The 17,168-nt window shown below is 37.5% G+C and overlaps 1 protein-coding gene across 1 annotated transcript in view; it reads right to left on the bottom strand.

The window, feature by feature from the left end:
* TMF1 (TATA element modulatory factor 1) overlaps positions 1-14,731 on the bottom strand; it is a 33,295-nt gene extending 18,564 nt beyond the window's left edge. Inside the window, exons 1-5 of the mRNA XM_025984942.2 lie at positions 14,303-14,731; positions 10,097-11,292; positions 8,215-8,318; positions 7,477-7,603; positions 4,691-4,796 (exon numbers count right to left, since the gene is read on the bottom strand). Coding sequence (XP_025840727.2) covers positions 4,691-4,796; positions 7,477-7,603; positions 8,215-8,318; positions 10,097-11,292; positions 14,303-14,444 — 1,675 coding nt within the window. The 5' untranslated portion in view covers positions 14,445-14,731. The remainder of the gene's footprint in view (positions 1-4,690; positions 4,797-7,476; positions 7,604-8,214; positions 8,319-10,096; positions 11,293-14,302) is intronic.
* Positions 14,732-17,168: the final 2,437 nt, after the last annotated feature.

Below are 17,168 nucleotides of genomic sequence, written 5' to 3'. Positions count from 1 at the left end.
CAAAGATGCCAAGAACACACAATGGGGAAAGGACAGTATGATCAATAAATACTACTGGGAAAACTGGATAATCATAGGCAGAATGAAACTGGACCCTATGACACACCAAACACGAAAGTCAACTCAAAATAAAGACTTAACATACCTGAAACTAAAATTACTAGAAGAAAACACAGGGGAAAAACCTTCTGACACTGGTCTTGGCAATGATTTTTTGGGTATAATTCCAAAAACATAAGCCAAAAAAGCAAACACAGACAACTGGGATTGCATCACAGTAAAAAGTACTGTACAGCAAAGGAAGTGATAAACAGACTGAAGAGACAATCTGCAGAATGGAGGAAAATATTTACAAGCCTTACATCTGATATGGTATTAATATCCAAAATATACAAAGAACTCATACAACTCAATAGCAAAAAACAAATAAGCCAATTAAGAAATAAGCAAAAGACATGAATAGACTTTTCTCAAAAGACGACATATGAATGGCCAACAAGTATATGAAAAGGTGCTCAACATCACTAATCATCACAGAACGGCAAGCCAAAACGCCTCACACCTGTAAGGATATCTATTATCAACACAACAAATGATAAGAATTAGCAAGGATGTGGAGAAAAAGGAACATTGGTATACTACTGGCAAGAATATAAATTGGTACAGACACTATGGAAAACAGCATGGAGACTGCTCAAAAAGTTAAAAATAGAGATACTATATGATGCAACAACTCTACTTCTAGGCATATATCCAAAGGAAATAAAATCAGTATCTCAGAGATATGTGCATTCTGCAGCATTATTCACAACAGCCAAGTAAGTTATGGAAATAACCTATCCATCAATGGATAAATGCCTAAAAAAAATGTTGTGTGCAGAGAAATACAAAGAATTATAAGATAATACTATGAAGACTATATGCTGACAAACTGGACAACCTAGCAAAAAAAATGGATAAATTCCTAGAAACATAAAATTTCCCCGAATTGAATGAGAAAAAACCAAGAAAATTTGAATAAGCCAGTTGGTAGTAACAATATTGAATTGGTAATCAAAAGACTCCTCCCTCAAAAGACCAGGACCAAATGGCTTCAGAGCTGAATTCTACCATTTAATAAAGAATTAATACCTATTCTTCTCAAACTGTTTCAAATAATAGAATGGAAAAAGAAACTTTTCAAATTTATTGTATGAGGCCAGCATTATCCTGATAAGAAAGCCAAAGACACACAAAACAAAACAAAACAATAGGTCAATATCCCTGGTGAACAAAGAAGTAAAAATCCCCAACAAAATATTAGCAAACTGAATTCAACAATATGTTAAAAGGATCATACCATATGATTTCACTTATATGTGGGATTTAAAACACAAAACAAAAAAATAAAAACAAGCAAACAAAAAAACACTCAAAAACAGAAAAAAAAAAAAATGGTGGTTGCCAAAGGGGAAGTGGGAGTGGGGGACTGAAATAGGTGAAGTGGATTAAGAGGTACGAAATTCCAGTTACAAAATAAGTCAGTGAAATATAAATTAACAGTATAGTAAATATAGTCAATAATATTATAATAATGTTATATAGTGACAGATGGTGACTGTAATTATGGTGACCTCTGAGTAATGTATAGAATTGCTGAATCACTATGTTGGACACCTGAAACTAATATAACACTGTATGTAGTTATACTTGAGTAAAATGTTGTATTTTATACACAAATGCTCAACTTGTTTTTGCTATCTAAAATTGTGAATATTTTCCCAATTCATTAAATATTCTAAGAAAGAAAAAAAAGTGGCTCTGTGTATATAAAGTAATATTATTTAGCCTTGAAAATGAAGAAAATCCAGTCATTTGTGATAATGTGGCTGAAACTGGAGGCTGAAATAAGCCAGACTCACACACTGCATGATCTTACTTATATGTGGAATATAAAAAAAGGTTTAACTCATAAAAGCAGAGAGTAAAATGCTGGTTACCAGGGATGGGGGAAATGTAAAGATACTAGTCAAAGGGTACCAAGTTTTAATTATGCAGGTGAATAAATTCTGCAGATCTAACATATAGAATGGTGACTACTGTTAATAATACTATATCATACACTTGAAATTTGCTAACAGAATTGATCTTAAGTGTTCTCATATGAAAAAATAGTAACTACAAGAGATGACTGATATGTTAATTAGCTTGACTGTGGTAATCATTTTACAATGTACACATGTATCAAAAATTACATGCAATTTTTATTAGTCAATTATACCTCAATAAACTGGGGGGAAAAAAAGAATTTATAAGTAGAATTTTTTTTTCTTTTTCTTTCTTTCTTTTTTTTCTTTTTTTTTAAAGATTTTACTTATTTATTCATGAGAGACAGTGAGAGGCAGAGACATAGGCAGCGGGGAGGGGAGAAGCAAGCTCCATGCAGGAAGCCCGATGTGGGACTCGATCCCACAAGTGGGACTCAATCTGGGACTCCGGGACCACGCCCTGAGCCAAACTGCTGCTCAACTGCTAACCCACCCAGGTGTCCCTAGAAGTGGAATGTTCTTATCTGTCACCTACATTCAAATGGTTTGGCAAAAGGAAGTGTGTGTGTGTGCAGAAAGATACGAAGTAGGTGTGCCTAGATGTTAATAATTAATGAAGCAAGATAATAATCAGCTACTCATTGTAATGTGCTTTCAGCTTTGAGTCTTTCAGATTTTCAGCTGTGAATTTAAAAATACTTTTGGGTGAGGCGTGCTTGGAGTGGCTCACTCTGTTGAGTATCTGTCTGTGGCTCAGGTCCTGATCTTAGAGTCCTGGGATCAAGCCCCATGGGGCTCCTGGCTCAGGGGGAAGTCTGCTTCTCCCTCTCCCTCTGCTTCTCCCCCATCACTTGTGTGCTCTCTTTCTGTCTCAAATAAATCAATAAAATCTTTAAAAAAAATACTTCTGGGGGATAGAGAAGCAATAAATAAATAATCCCATATGAAATCATTCTGTTTTCAGTATAAAGAAGTTCATTAAGCAAAAGAGAACATCAACCCACCTCTTACCTAAATTAATAAATACTCAAATAGTGACACCCGATATAAATACTTTAAGTATTTTTTTTTTTTAATTATGAAACCAGGGGCATCTGGATGGCTAGGCTGGTTGAGCGTCTGCCTCTGGCTCGGATCATAATTCCAGGGTCCTGAGATGGAGCCCAGCATCTGACTCCCTGCTCAGTAGTGAGTCTGTTTCTCCCTCTCCTTCTGCCCCTCTGCCTGCTTGTGCTCACTTTCTCTAATAAATAAATAAAATCAAAGTAAAGTAAAATAAAATAATAAAATAAAATAAAAATGAAATGAAATAAAATAAAGAAACCATGCACACAGCCTTCCCCTCAGTCTCTTGTTGTAACACAGGCAGTTCACCACCTTAATATGTCTTGAGATAATGATTATCTCTTTTATTAATTCTCCCTTCATTCTTCTATTGCAGTGTAGGCCATGTTTTATAATTATCATTATCTGTATACTTACACTTCCCTCTCATTAGTTTGTAAGTTCCTAAAGGACAGGAATTATTGTATCAAATATAGTATCTGACATACCAACTGTTAAATATTAGCTGAATAAATGAAAAATAAAAATAGGGTAAAACTCATTTTTTCAAATACAATGACTGTTTCCAATTGTTTTCTAACACTTACTCTGGAAATTCTCTTAAGTTCAATGATTTAAGCACAGAAATGTTCATCTAAAAACTATTTGTAATATTAACATTTTAGAAATAAATGTACATTAGAAAAAGAATAAAATAAATTATAGTCTATGGCCATATAATGGACTTTAAAAGCCATTAACAATGCTAGCAAAGCATTTAATAGCATGGGGAAATGTAAAAGAACTATGAAAATGTAAAAGATTACAAATTAAATACGTAACCTTAATTATGCTTAACAATGTATTAAAAACGCATTAAAAAAGAACTAGAAGAAATTGATAGTTCCCTATAAAATGGGTTATGATCTATTTTTTCTTCCTCTGTCTCCTAAAACTTTAAAAATTTCTCCAAGTAGTAAGTGTAATTCTTACAACTAGAAAAACTTTAAAAATTTAATCACCTTTTCCAAAACTACCTTCTTTCCTATGATAGTACATAAAGAAATTAATCCAGTGTCTATTTATAACAATTTTTCTCACGAAGGGTATTTAATTTCTACAACCTTGCTAATTTTAAGTCTTTTCACGAAATGTTAAATAACTGAAAAATTAAAACAAGAGTATAACAAAAAGTTCACTATCAAACAACTAAACAATATGATGACACCACATAGTACCCAAGCCAGATATTCAAATACTATATAAATTCCAGGATAATAGCCCTCAAATACCTTGCTTTATGTGACAGCAATAAAACCTGTTAAAAACTCTTTTTATGAAAAAAAAAAAAAAAAAGCTCTTTTTATGAAACCACATTTATTTCTCAGCAAGTTATTTTTTTTTACTCTAGGAAAAAGAAGGCTACATATAACGCATCTCTGCTTCTATATATATTGCTCCCCATTCTTCCATAAATTGTCACCTACCATTTCTGAGGTTTAAGCACAAACTTTTCTTGCTTCCAAGTGTTTTTTATTAAGAAGTAGCAGCTAATCAGGTGGCAAGTATTTTTCCCATTCTTACAGTATTTTTCATAGTTAACTAAATACTTTACACACCTTCTTCCATTAGCCCTCGGATCTGCTCATCTTTCTCTTTCAAAAGGTCTGAAGTCTCACTGCTATTTAATCTAGTAGCAAGTTCTTCTTTTATACTTTTGATTTCCTAATTAAAAAAAAAAAAGAATGTGAATATCATAAGGAATTACTTTCATTCTGGGCATATTTTTCAATTTTTTCCATATCCAAAAAAGTCATCAATAATCAAAATCTCGATAAAGATCTGTAAGTTTTATTCTGTTAAACTAAGTTTATTATTACCTTGGTTAATTAAGTAAACAGTTTTGAAACAACACAGAAAACCAGAATTCACGTATAAACAAGTTTTAATATGGAAATGCAAATGAGGGGATCCCTGGGTGGCTCAGCAGTTTGGCGCTTGCCTTCGGCCCAGGGTATAATCCTGGAGACCGAGGATCGAGTCACACATCAGGCTCCCTGCATGGAGCCTGCTTCTCCCTCTGCCTGTGTCTCTGCCTCTCTCTCGATCTGTGTCTCCCATGAATAAATAAATAAAATCTTAAAAAAAAATGCAAATGCAAATGAGAATAAGTTAACTTTCAATACCTTTCTTGAGTATCTCTATACACATACTTTTTTCAGGTGAAGTATAATATTTGGAAGAACATATGTCTCTATTTTTCACTGTTTTTTTTTTTTCCTCATCTAAAACTTGTACTTGCTAGTGCATTGTGAAATAAGAGAAAACATAATAAGGTTCAACCTACTTTAATAAGGCAGAGATTCAGCACAAACATGTCAAGACAGTTTATCTTTCAAAACCACAATGGAGAAGTATGTATGGTGATGGGAAAAGTGTTGTATAATCATACTTAAAATTAGGTTTTAAGCAATGATCTGAAACCAAACAACAGCTAAAGACAACTAACATCAGGTATTTAAACCATGCATTCTACCCATTATTTTATCCTCACAACAATCCTATGAGGGAGGTATTTTATTCAATTACACAAATAAGAAAACTAAGAGACGCTGAGAGACTGAATAAACTTTGAAGGTCAGAGAGCTATTAAGTGGTAGAGTTTAACTTGAAACCAGGTGTTTTTTCTTAATATTTTATTTATTTGAGAGAGTGAGCGAGAGACAGAGTGCAAATGGAGAGGAGCAGAGGGAGAGGGAAAAGCTGACTCTCCACTGAGCAGGGAGCTGGAAATGGGACTTGAGGACTAGGATGTAAGCCAAAGGCAGAGCCTTAACCAACTGAACCACCTAGGCACTGGAAACCAGGTTTGAGTCCACAAAGCCGATAAGCCCATTCTCTGAACCATTCACAATACTGCTGTGTATTTTCCAACTGTCAAAATTTGATTCATCCATCAAGGCCCAATAAGACTCTCCTGCCTTCCATGAAACTTTCCTCCATTCCCCCGGTCAGAATTCATCCTGTGATACCATTCCAAACTGCTTATTCATCTTTATCTCTAATTTGTTTCATTCTGCCTAGTACTATGTAAGTGCTGACATTATCTGTTTTCCATCACTAGAAAAGCAAACTCTTCGATTAAGGGAATTCAATTCACCCTGAATTTCCTATAGATCCTAAGTAGGGGGATCATATATAGCAGTACACATAAAACGTGTTAAAACTTAGGGCCCCCCCCCAAAAAAAAATTAAAAAAAAAACAAAAAACAAAAAACTTAGGGCCCAAGCTTTTCCCACCTATACTCAATGGTTTGGGTCTATCTTAGATCTACAATTCAAAGTACATTACAGAAAACAAGCATTATTTAAAATCTGATTTCTCAATTAGACTGGTTTAGATGGAATACAGTAGGGACAAGAAAAAGTAAGTTGGTTAGGTAGTCTCAAGTTATTGTCAAGTTATTATATCTGAAATGAGTTACCTAATTAAAGCAACCTAAGCAGAAGGAAGTATATGACTTATTTCTCTTCTGTAACAGTATACAAAGAAAAAATATAAACATTAACACTGGTCAAGAAGGAAAGCAGCTTAGCTGAAAAGGGCTAATGATGAGAAATGTTATTACTAAGAGTTGGGATAGAAGAAATAATTACTAACCTTATCTGGTTACCAACTTTTAAAATAGCCAACTGCTATAAATGGTAGGAATTAGAACAGTGGCTCCCAAACAGGAGTGATTTTGTTCTTAAGAGGACATCTGGCAAAGTCTGCCAACATTTTCAATGATCACAACTTGGGGAAGGGAGTGATGGATGTGCACTGGGAGATGCGGAGGTGAGGGTGACACTGGTGTCTTGTAGTTAGAGCCCTGGATGCTGGTAAACATCCTACAATGCACAGAACAGTCCCATACAGCATAAAATTATCCAGCCCAAAATGTGAATAGTACTGCGGCTGAGAAATCCTGTATTAGAATAAATCAATACTGTGCCTCACAAGAGTCACTAACTCTTACAATCCCTTTATTTTAAAATTATTTTGACTTGAAAAAACACATAGATTTGAAGCAGTAACAAACGAGAGTAAGGATACTTAAAAAAATTTATACAGTGCACTTAGGTTTATTTATTTTGATGAAATTATCACTTATGAAAATTATTCTAATGATCCTGGCTATATATACAAGGGACTTACAGATGGATTATACAAACACTGGTTTAGATTTGTTTAAAGTATCAAAAATCTATAAGTCTAAAGGTATTAAGAAATCTATAATTTGTTAATATACTAAATGGTATCCTTTAATCTTCTTTTTTTCATACCAAAATATTATGAATGCATCCCTCAAAAAATCCACATCTGTATAGAATTTAACTAATATTATTTTTAACTTTCATTTACCTTTTTAGCAGCATCTCTCTCTTTGCAGGCTAGCTGAACTTTCTTTTCTGCTTCTGCAATTCTTTGAGTAAACTCATCTTTCAAGGAAGAAATGCTGCTGCTTTCTTCTTTTACTCTAAACATTTCACTAAATTAAAAACAACAGACAGAAATACTTGTTTACATATTCCTAGGGTAACAAGAGGAGTGCAGTTGTTTCCAAAAGGAAATAACATTTTCTTCAATATATACTTTACTAAAATCGGTTAGTTTTAAGCCTGTTAACTTTCAAAAGACAAATTATCTGCCTAATGTATTTTAAAACATCTCAATGAAAACCCATTAGAAGTCAAAATGTCACCAATATTTGATGTGTAAAAATAAGAGAAAGGTAAACAAAATTTTTCAGTTTTCAATCTGTTAACATTTTACTAACCACCTCCTTACGGCAAATATTCAGCGTTTTTCTAATATCATAGTTTTCTTTAAATACAAGTTTTCAATCTCTAGTAGTAAAAAGGAAAAAGGTTTTCTGTTTTGTTTTTCCACATACTTCTCTTCAATGCCAAAGGTAATATAGTAAAGATAATTTGAGGAGAAAAGAAATCTATAGTTGAAAATTGAAATATTATTCCATTTTCAACAACTATACACAAGTTAAATTTTAAACATTTTAGTTTTAAAAACATTCTTAAATAATAACCAAGTATTTAGGCCTCTACAAAACATAAAATTATGCACATCTGTAAAAATACTTACTCTTTCAGATTATCATAGGCTTCTTCGAGAAGTGCTTTTTCTTTACTAAGAGATAATAACTGAGCCTCCCTTTTATCCAGTTTTTCATTCAGAAATTCAACTCTCTGAATAAGGAGAATATACAAAAGTCAAACATTTAACTTAAAAAACCATTTCTACATGCAGGTGGTAAGTTGTAAAGATAATCTAATCACTATTATAAATAAAAGTGTTATCTCATAAAAGGAATTAAAACAATACTGAGAACACAGAGGATTCAGAACAACAAGAACTCATACATCGTTGGTAGGAGAGTATAAATTAGTGCAACCACATAGCTGGTAGGAGTATAAATTAGTAAACCACATTGGAAAACAATTAGTCAATATCTAACTGAAGATCTACACACTCTTTAATGTAGAAAATTCTTTTAGATATGCTTTAGAGAAAAGTCTTGCATAAATATACAAGAATATTTACAAGTTTGTTACAGCAAAAACCTAGGAAAGATGTGCACATCCACCAAAAGAGGAAGGGAAATAGAGAAAATAAAAAAAAAGATCAAAGGGGGCTTTAAAACCTCTAGTAATATTCTGTATGTTAGCTGGGTAGTGGATATAAAAGTGTTTTTCCATATTATTCTTTAATCCAAATATGTGTACCTTTTTTTTTTTAGTATGATACTTTGCATTTAAAAAAATAAAAGTAATTTTAGATAATCATTAGACCTGTAACTTTAAAAAATCTCCAGAATATACCAGTATAAAGCTAAACGAAAAGGAATGGTTAGAATATCTTACTCCTTAGGTCTTGCGGAAGTAGTGATAAAGTTGTGTATGAGGGGAGGAATGACGATTTTATGCACTAAAAAAAATGGTCTTACCTGATTGAGGTCTAGATTTAGAAATCACTTACCTTCGGAAAGTAGCTCAAAATTATTTTATTGATACTAAACAGTATTGGTTTCAGGAATTCAAACCACTATTATAACTAGAGCATGGCATTTCATTTGTGAATAATATTAAACCTAAGTAACAGAATCTGGCACTTTTTTTTGCATTAAATAATTCAATACATGGCACTTACAGGACATTTCTTCAAGACATCCTATATCTCAGAGGAGTCTATTAAAGATGCCAAATCCAACTCAATTTCTATATCTAAAAATCATAGGAAAAACCAGAACTGTGACTTATGTTAAAGAATTTACACCACTTTTCTTTTATAGGTATTAGGTAGAAGCAATTTGTTATTCCTAAGCAATACCATTCATTGTTCCTTGGACATTTCCCATTCTTATTCATGTAAGATAGCTATCAGGGAAACATCAAAATAACATAAAAGAGAAAACAAACAAGGAATTAATAATAACAGAAACACATCAATAATTAAAGACTACACTTAAGATTTGCTACAAACAATGTGAACATGCGAAATTTTTTTGATGTAAGAAAAACCATATATTTATATTCGTTTCAGCATCTTTACCTACAAAGGATTTGAAGATATACATTTCCATAAGACAATCCTTCACAAAATGACAAATAAACGAGCACAGCATACAAAAACCATAGGTGAAAAGACTCAACAGTACTGGCGCAAGATGGAGACTTTTTTATGCTTAGTTATATTGAAATAGCAATTTATGTTATCATAGTTGCCTCAGAGAAATTTCAAGTAACTTAGTATCAGTAATTGATCAGTTTTAAAATCCTTAATGCTACACCTGGGTCAAAATGCCTGTCTTAAAAACAAAACAAAACAAAAAACAAAATGCCTGTCTTTTTTAGTCAGTAACAATCATCATACAATACTGAATGTTAAAAATAATCAGTGATTAAAAACAATGATTTAATCTCTATAAGACATATCCCCAAATCCCCTTTCTGGTTTCTAGAGTTACCTTGCAAACATCTTCCTTCTCAGAATGCGCTTCTGGATTACTGTCAGCAGCTTCATGCTGCTCAGCCACCTTGTCTAAGATAGTATGTCCTTCATTTATTGGTGTAGCAGAAACCAAAATATCAGGCTGTTCACAATTAACAGGCGTTGCACTTCGTCCACTCTCTTCCATTTCTGTATCCTCATTGGGTATAATTAAAGTTTCATTCACTACTTCTTCAGATTTTCCTTCAACTGATTCATTTATTTTAGTCTTTGGAGTTGAAGGATTAACTATAATAGGTACTAAAGGATATCCCTTGCCTGACAGTTCATCATCTGAATTGATTTCGCTTACACTACGGCTATCTAATGACTGTACACTAAACGAGTCTATTCTTTCAAAAGCATCAGATGAGCAGCAACTCTCGGTGAGTTTTTGGAAATCATCTAAACGATTATATTCAGGACAAGCAGATGCTGAGAGAAGCTGAAAAGATGTCTGCATCAAGTGGAGACTTGATTTTGAATCTGTAGTCTCTTGTCTCGAACTTGCTGAGCTCTCACTTATTACACTTTCATGATCTAAAACCTCAATGTCACTGGTGGTAGAAGTACCAGATGAGAAGGTACTGACAGGAGGAGAAGGTGTGTTACTCTGTCTGTCTTCATGTTTTTGTTCCTTAGGTTCCAAAACCATGTCCTTTGTTTCTGCCATAGACATATTAGATATATTTTCTCTAGTTGTTTTCACATTAATTACACTTTCAGACACTTTCAAACGTACAGTTGATACCTTCATATCAGATTCTTTATTAATTGTTTCTTCACACTTGCCCTCAGTTTTAGGTGACAGAGAATCGACTGCCAGAGTTTCCCCTGATACACATTGAGTAGAGTCTTTTACGTTTGACTCAGTTGTTTCAGATGTTCTTGACTGTCCAGTGTGCAAGGATTCCTGTAAAGTGCTTTTCACTTCTTCTTCTGGTCGTTGTGATTTAGCTGGTGGTTTTGATACCACTGGACTCTTCTGAATGGTCTGGACATCCGTAGAAGAGAGAAAGGCACTAAAGAAATTTTCAGATTCATCTACCACAGTTCTCCGAACTGGCTTTGTAATTGCTTTAGGAGAGGCTACCGGCTGACTCTGAGGTTCAGTATTTGACTTTAACCCCCAGGTTGAAGTATCCCATCCTCCACTGACAGGGGGACTTATTCCTTTAAGAAAAAATATCCATATGTGTTAAAAGAGAAAAAAAAAAAAATATATATATACACATTTTATGTTATTACAATCATTATAAGTCAATATAAATAAAGTTTTTTTAAAAAAAAAGGAAACTTATGCTTTATGACTTACAATTTGGACCTCTTAAGCTCCCTGCTGACTGTATAATTAATTAGGTCATTGTTGAACTTTGGGCCTAAAGAGGAAAACTGGTATGGATCTGCCCAAAAGGAACTAGGAGCAAAGGTTAAGAGACCAAAATGGATCTGACCTACCAGAAGCACAGAAGCAAGTATGTTATTCCCTCATACGACAAATTAAGAGAGTACCAGTATACATTATATAACTCATGCTAAGTTTAAGACACACAGGATGCATCTCACAACAACAGACAGTACACTCACTCACAGGTCATAAGTGGTCATAGCAAATTGACCCTACCTTCTATTCAGATAGTTTCATATTAACTTTATTCTTATAATATCAGTAATAAAACATGGTTATGAGTTGGACAAAGGGTAACATTCAAGAACTAAACCCAACATATTCATGACAAGTGTCCTTTTCTAAAGATCAAAGTAAACTGATGGGAACAGTACCTTCTAGAGGACAAATTCATTTTTATCCACTTAATGACAAGTTCATTCTCCAAGTGCCACTCTCCCAACCCAGTCTACAAGGAAGTTTTGTTCCCCTCCTAAGTTCCAAATTTAGGGGGAATTTAGAAGGTCTTATGAATTTCAAGGGCACCTGCTGGCTCAGTTAATGGAGCGTGTACCTCTCAGTCTCAGGGTTGAGGGTTCGAGCCCCACTGTGGATATACAGATTACTTAAAAATAAAATATAAAAAGAGTGTTTGGGAAGCTCAGTCAGGTAAGCTTCCAACTCTTGACCTCAATTCAGTTCTTGATCTCATGTCCTGAGTTCAAGATCTGCATGGAGCTCCATGCTGGGCGTGGAATCTACTTAAATAAATAAGTAAATAAACTAAAACCTTAAAAAGAAAAAAAGCCATATGAATTTCAAAGATGTGCATTTTTTAAGAAGTATTTTTTTATATAGATGGTAGCTTACACTAGGCCTTTTTAAAAATACTACAGAGAAAATAACTTTCTTCTGGATAAAAAAAGATGATTCAGTCACAGAAATACATGGTACTAAAAAACCCAATGATAAAAAAAATGGCATACTTACTAAAATACTTACAGCATTTCTTTTTAAAAAAATTCTTCCTTTTCTAAATTCAAAAGTGGCTGAGAATTATCACAAATTCTACACAATTTGAAGTTGGTGGGGAGAGAACAAGCACTGAAAAGCTCCCCAAAACTATCACGCCCTATATTAAAGTCTACTCTATAATATGGTTTCATAAGTATGTAGGATACTTCAATTGGGGGACACTGTTTTACAGCCATTGGTCCAGTATATGAAAACAATGAAAAAAAAATGAGCAAACCGTAAGTAAAGATGCGAAAGAACAAGCAAGATGAAGTATGCTAATTAGTTTAATTTAGCAGGTCATCTTAATGAAAGACAGAAGTCAAATCTGCCTCTTGCAGAAACTGAAGAATGTTTTCTATAAACCCCAGGGTCATCTGACATCCACTGGTCATCCTTGAGTAAGGCAAAATAAACATGGGTGATCAACAAATATTCATAGCATTTCACTAAATGGATATTCTGGATAACCTATTTTGAAAAGTGAATCTTAAAGACTGATGTGGGACACAAAGGCGAAAAGAAAAATTATTATTATTATTATTATTACGTAATAATTCTTTACTACTTGCATCCCACTGACAAGTCCTTAAAACAGGCAGAGTAACATTCCTTTTAGGAACTCAGCTACCTGGATGTTAATACTTTAAGAGCAAAGGCAATCTTAGCCTGACACCCCCCGCCTCCCCAGGATCCTCTAAGTTTACTCTAACATTTATAAATTCCTTTGGGACCTTCCTTTATCTCGGCTCCCCAAGATACATGTTGGCAATAACCCTCCCAAGCATAGGACCCATGGATATACATCTGAAGAGTCTTACAATGGAGTTTTTCCTGAACAGTAATAAATGACCTTTTCCTAACTAGCTAGCCTCACGCCAAAGTATATAATGGGCCACTCCCCACGATCCCAGGGCAGCTCCTTCTGCCCAATGGGTCCTGTCCCCGTGCTTTACTAAAACCACCTTTTTGCACCTTGAGAATTCTTTCTTGGCCGTGGGCTTCGAACCCTAACATCTTTTCCTACATCTATAGACGATTCAAGCCCCAGGTTTACACAAAAGGAGTACCCTGACACCTAAAATGTATATTCTGTTGCCTCTAAAGTTCAGAAATGCAGGGGGCATCTGGGGAAAAGGGAGTTGAGTTACTCCCCACCCCCCGACAAATGTCACCTTCTATCCCTGACCCCCGAATGCTGGAGTGTTCCTTAGACCTAGAGCCAAAGCAGCTGAGGATCCCTGAAAGGCTCGGCTCAAGAGACGTGACCAGCGGAGACGCAGCCCGTCGGAGAGTCCTGGTCCGACCCGCACGGGGGGTACCTCCCCCACGCCGTGCCCCCGACCGGCTGCGCGGCCTTTCCCAGCCTCGTCCTCCCCTTCTGGACCCCGAACTCGAGGAGCTGTGTGGGCGCCGGGAAAGCCACGGAAAGGCACGTCCGGCTCCCCGCCAGGGTTGGGGCCTGTTGCTCGCGTGCCCGGGCTTCACAGGCTTCACAGGCTGCCCCCCGCCCCCCAGCTTCTGGAGGCTCGCGCCCCGAGCTACGTCGACGCAGGGCGGGGAACACGCCCGACAAATCGGCAGCGGGTTTTCCGAGGCCGGCGGGACCCGCACCCGCACCCGCACCCGCACCCGCACCCGCGGCCGCAGGCGCCAGGGCCCCCGGGGCCCCGGGATTTCCCTCCGGACCACGGCGAACCGCGGGCGGGCTGGGCCGGCGGAACTTGCCCGCAGCTCCGCCAGCGGGGAGGAGACCCCCGCCCCGCCCCGCCCCGCCCTTACCCGGCTCTCCGTAGGGAATGGCCTCGGCCCAGGCGCTCGGCTCCTCGTCCTGGATGTCCAGGACCCTGTCGATGGACTTCTGGGCCTGGGACAGGGCCTGCTTCGCGAAGCTGGAGAGCTGGGAGGCGTTGAACCAACTCATCTCCCGTCCTCGGCCGGCCGCGGCGGCGGCAGCACCGAGCGGGAAGGCCGAGGGCCAGGCCGACCGGCCTCAGGCCCGGGGAGGGGTGCGGCGGGACGGCCTCGCCCCCTTCTGCCCTCGGCGAGCCCTGTCAGCGGCTGGCCATGACCCCCACCGCCTCCCCGACCGAGCCCGGAGGTCGCGCTCAGCCCTTCCCGCACAGCTGAGGCGGGAGGCCCGGCGCGCGCATGCGCCGGCCTGGTCCACGTCCACAGCCACCAAATCCGGGAGCCCAGAGTTCCGTCAACGGACGGAAGAGCGGGCGGAACGTGACGTCACATCCGGGACCCGGGGATTGCCATTAGTTACGGAGAACGCGGAACTGCTGCTGCGGATGCTGGCTCCAGGCGTAGCGCGCAAACATCCGGCCACCGGAGCCGCGGTGGAGTCCTCCGGGAGGAAAGGCTGGTTTTCACGTGGCTCCGTCCTAGAAACTAGCTCACGCCCTGAGAGCTGACGCCTTGCCAGCAAGAGTTGCAAACGGAGGAAGTTTGGCCTCGTCTATTAGCGCTTTGTCTCAAATATTTAACCAGTCCGGTGTTAACGTGGCCTTCAGGAGGAACCCTGGGCGTGGGTTTGCCTCAAAATACTGGGCATTGTATGAAAGGCCAGACCCAACCCGCCTGATGACGTAAGTAAAAAGGCGTCCTCCACAGCGTGTGAAAAGTTGGAACTAGGGTACAGAATGGCTGGCACCTCTTGACGGTGCAGCGCCACTCGGCCTCGGTCGAAACTAACCTGAGAAGACTCCACTGTTCCCGCGTTCGTGTACGTTATTTACAATACAGCTTTTTCTGCACTCACTCTTCAAACACTTCGCTAGATGAGAAGTATCAGGTTGGTGACCTTCCGAATCTGGTCAGTAGCTATGGAATCTGGACTCCACAGCATTGAACGCAAAATTCTGTCAACCTTTAAAGCTGGATTCGGTACAAAAATCCAGACTTCCACGTGCTTTTGAACTATATGGATACCAACATGGCACAGATTGTTGAGGTCGTTGCCTCTTTGGGCAAATAATTTTCACCATTTGCCACAAACCCCACTAATCTTATTAAACCTCATTATACCTCCCTGCTGTGATTATTTACATTAACCTGCCTGCCTCCTACACTTATGTATTTTACCTTAGTGTAAGCACCTATGCCATAAAGGAATTATTTTCCTATAAAACAAAATCAGGGGGATCCCTGGGTGGCTCAGAGGTTTGGCGCCTGCCTTTGGCCCAGGGCGCGATCCTGAAGTCCTGGGATCGAGTCCCGCGGCGGGCTCCGGGCATGGCGCCTGCTTCTCCGTCTGCCTGTGTCTCTGCCTCTCTTTCTATGTCTATCATGAATAAATTTAAAAAAATGTAAATATTAAAGATTCTAATATTTTAGAATAATATTATAAATAATATTCTAATATTTTAAATATTAAAAAATAAATTCAGATTTAAACTCTAAGTTATAACCGTCCGGGATCCCTGGGTGGCGCAGCGGTTTGGCGCCTGCCTTTGGCCCAGGGCGCGATCCTGGAGACCCGGGATCGAATTCCACGTCGGGCTCCCGGCACATGGAGCCTACTTCTCCCTCTGCCTGTGTCTCTGCCTCTCTCTCTTTCTCTCTGTATGACTATCATAAATAAATAAAAAATAAAATAAAAATATTAAAAAAAAATAATAAACTCTAAGTTATAACCGTCCAATAATTTCACCTATCCAGTAAAAAATTTCATGTTGAAATATAAACTTAGTATTATACACAAGTAGATTACCCTTGAAGTGTTAAGCTGTTTCTTAAGCTTAAATACATAGACTGAGGAGGAGGCTGGGAGCAGACTGAGATCGAAATCCCTGTTCCAAGATCTCTAATACACAGTTTTGGGTAAATGATACAAGCTTTCTAAAACCTTTTGACTTTCAGATGGAGAGGCTATCACCTCACACGGTGACTTTGAGAGTTATTAGAGCACCTGTATAAAGGAGGTGTAAATGTTAGTTGCTTCATGTTCAAAAATTCAAACTGAATCTGTAATTTTGTAAATAAAGCAATTATTTTTCCTCATATGACTTTATAATGAAACATAAGTTTGGAGCAAAAAAGAATAATAAATAAAAATTTAACCCAGTGACATGTAATCACAAGGTTTCTGAATAGAAAACTGCCACCCAAATCAAAAACTAAATATGTTCCCACAGAGATACTAAAACTCAACTTTTCACAACTTACACTTAATTTTAAGGCTTATTTTTTTACAGGGGAAAAAAGGCATTTTAAGAGACCTTAATATAAGAAGATTCTTTTTTTTTTAATTTTCTTTTTTTTTTTTTTCAATTTTATTTACTTATGATAGTCATACAGAGAGAGAGAGAGGCAGAGACATAGGCAGAGGAAGAAGCAGGCTCCATGCACCAGGAGCCCGATGTGGGATTTTATCCCGGGTCTCGAGGATCGCGCCCTGGGCCAAAGGCAGGCTCCAAACCGCTGCGCCACCCAGGGATCCCAATATGAGAAGATTCTATTTCATTACATTATTATGGTAAACCAAATTCAATCAGGAGGTATTTATTATGGTAAAAGTATTAATTCAGGTACCACAGTAGTTTTGTATTAGTAATCCTACTACACATTTAAAAATTATTCCTGTATTACTATGCAACTATACTTATCCTTAATATACTTAAAAATTTTTCACTGAGAAAAG

The sequence above is a fragment of the Vulpes vulpes genome, chromosome 9 (genome assembly GCF_048418805.1).
Source record: "Vulpes vulpes isolate BD-2025 chromosome 9, VulVul3, whole genome shotgun sequence".
In the NCBI taxonomy this organism is placed as follows: Eukaryota; Metazoa; Chordata; class Mammalia; order Carnivora; family Canidae; genus Vulpes; species Vulpes vulpes.
This window is presented reverse-complemented; position numbering and strand designations above follow the sequence as displayed.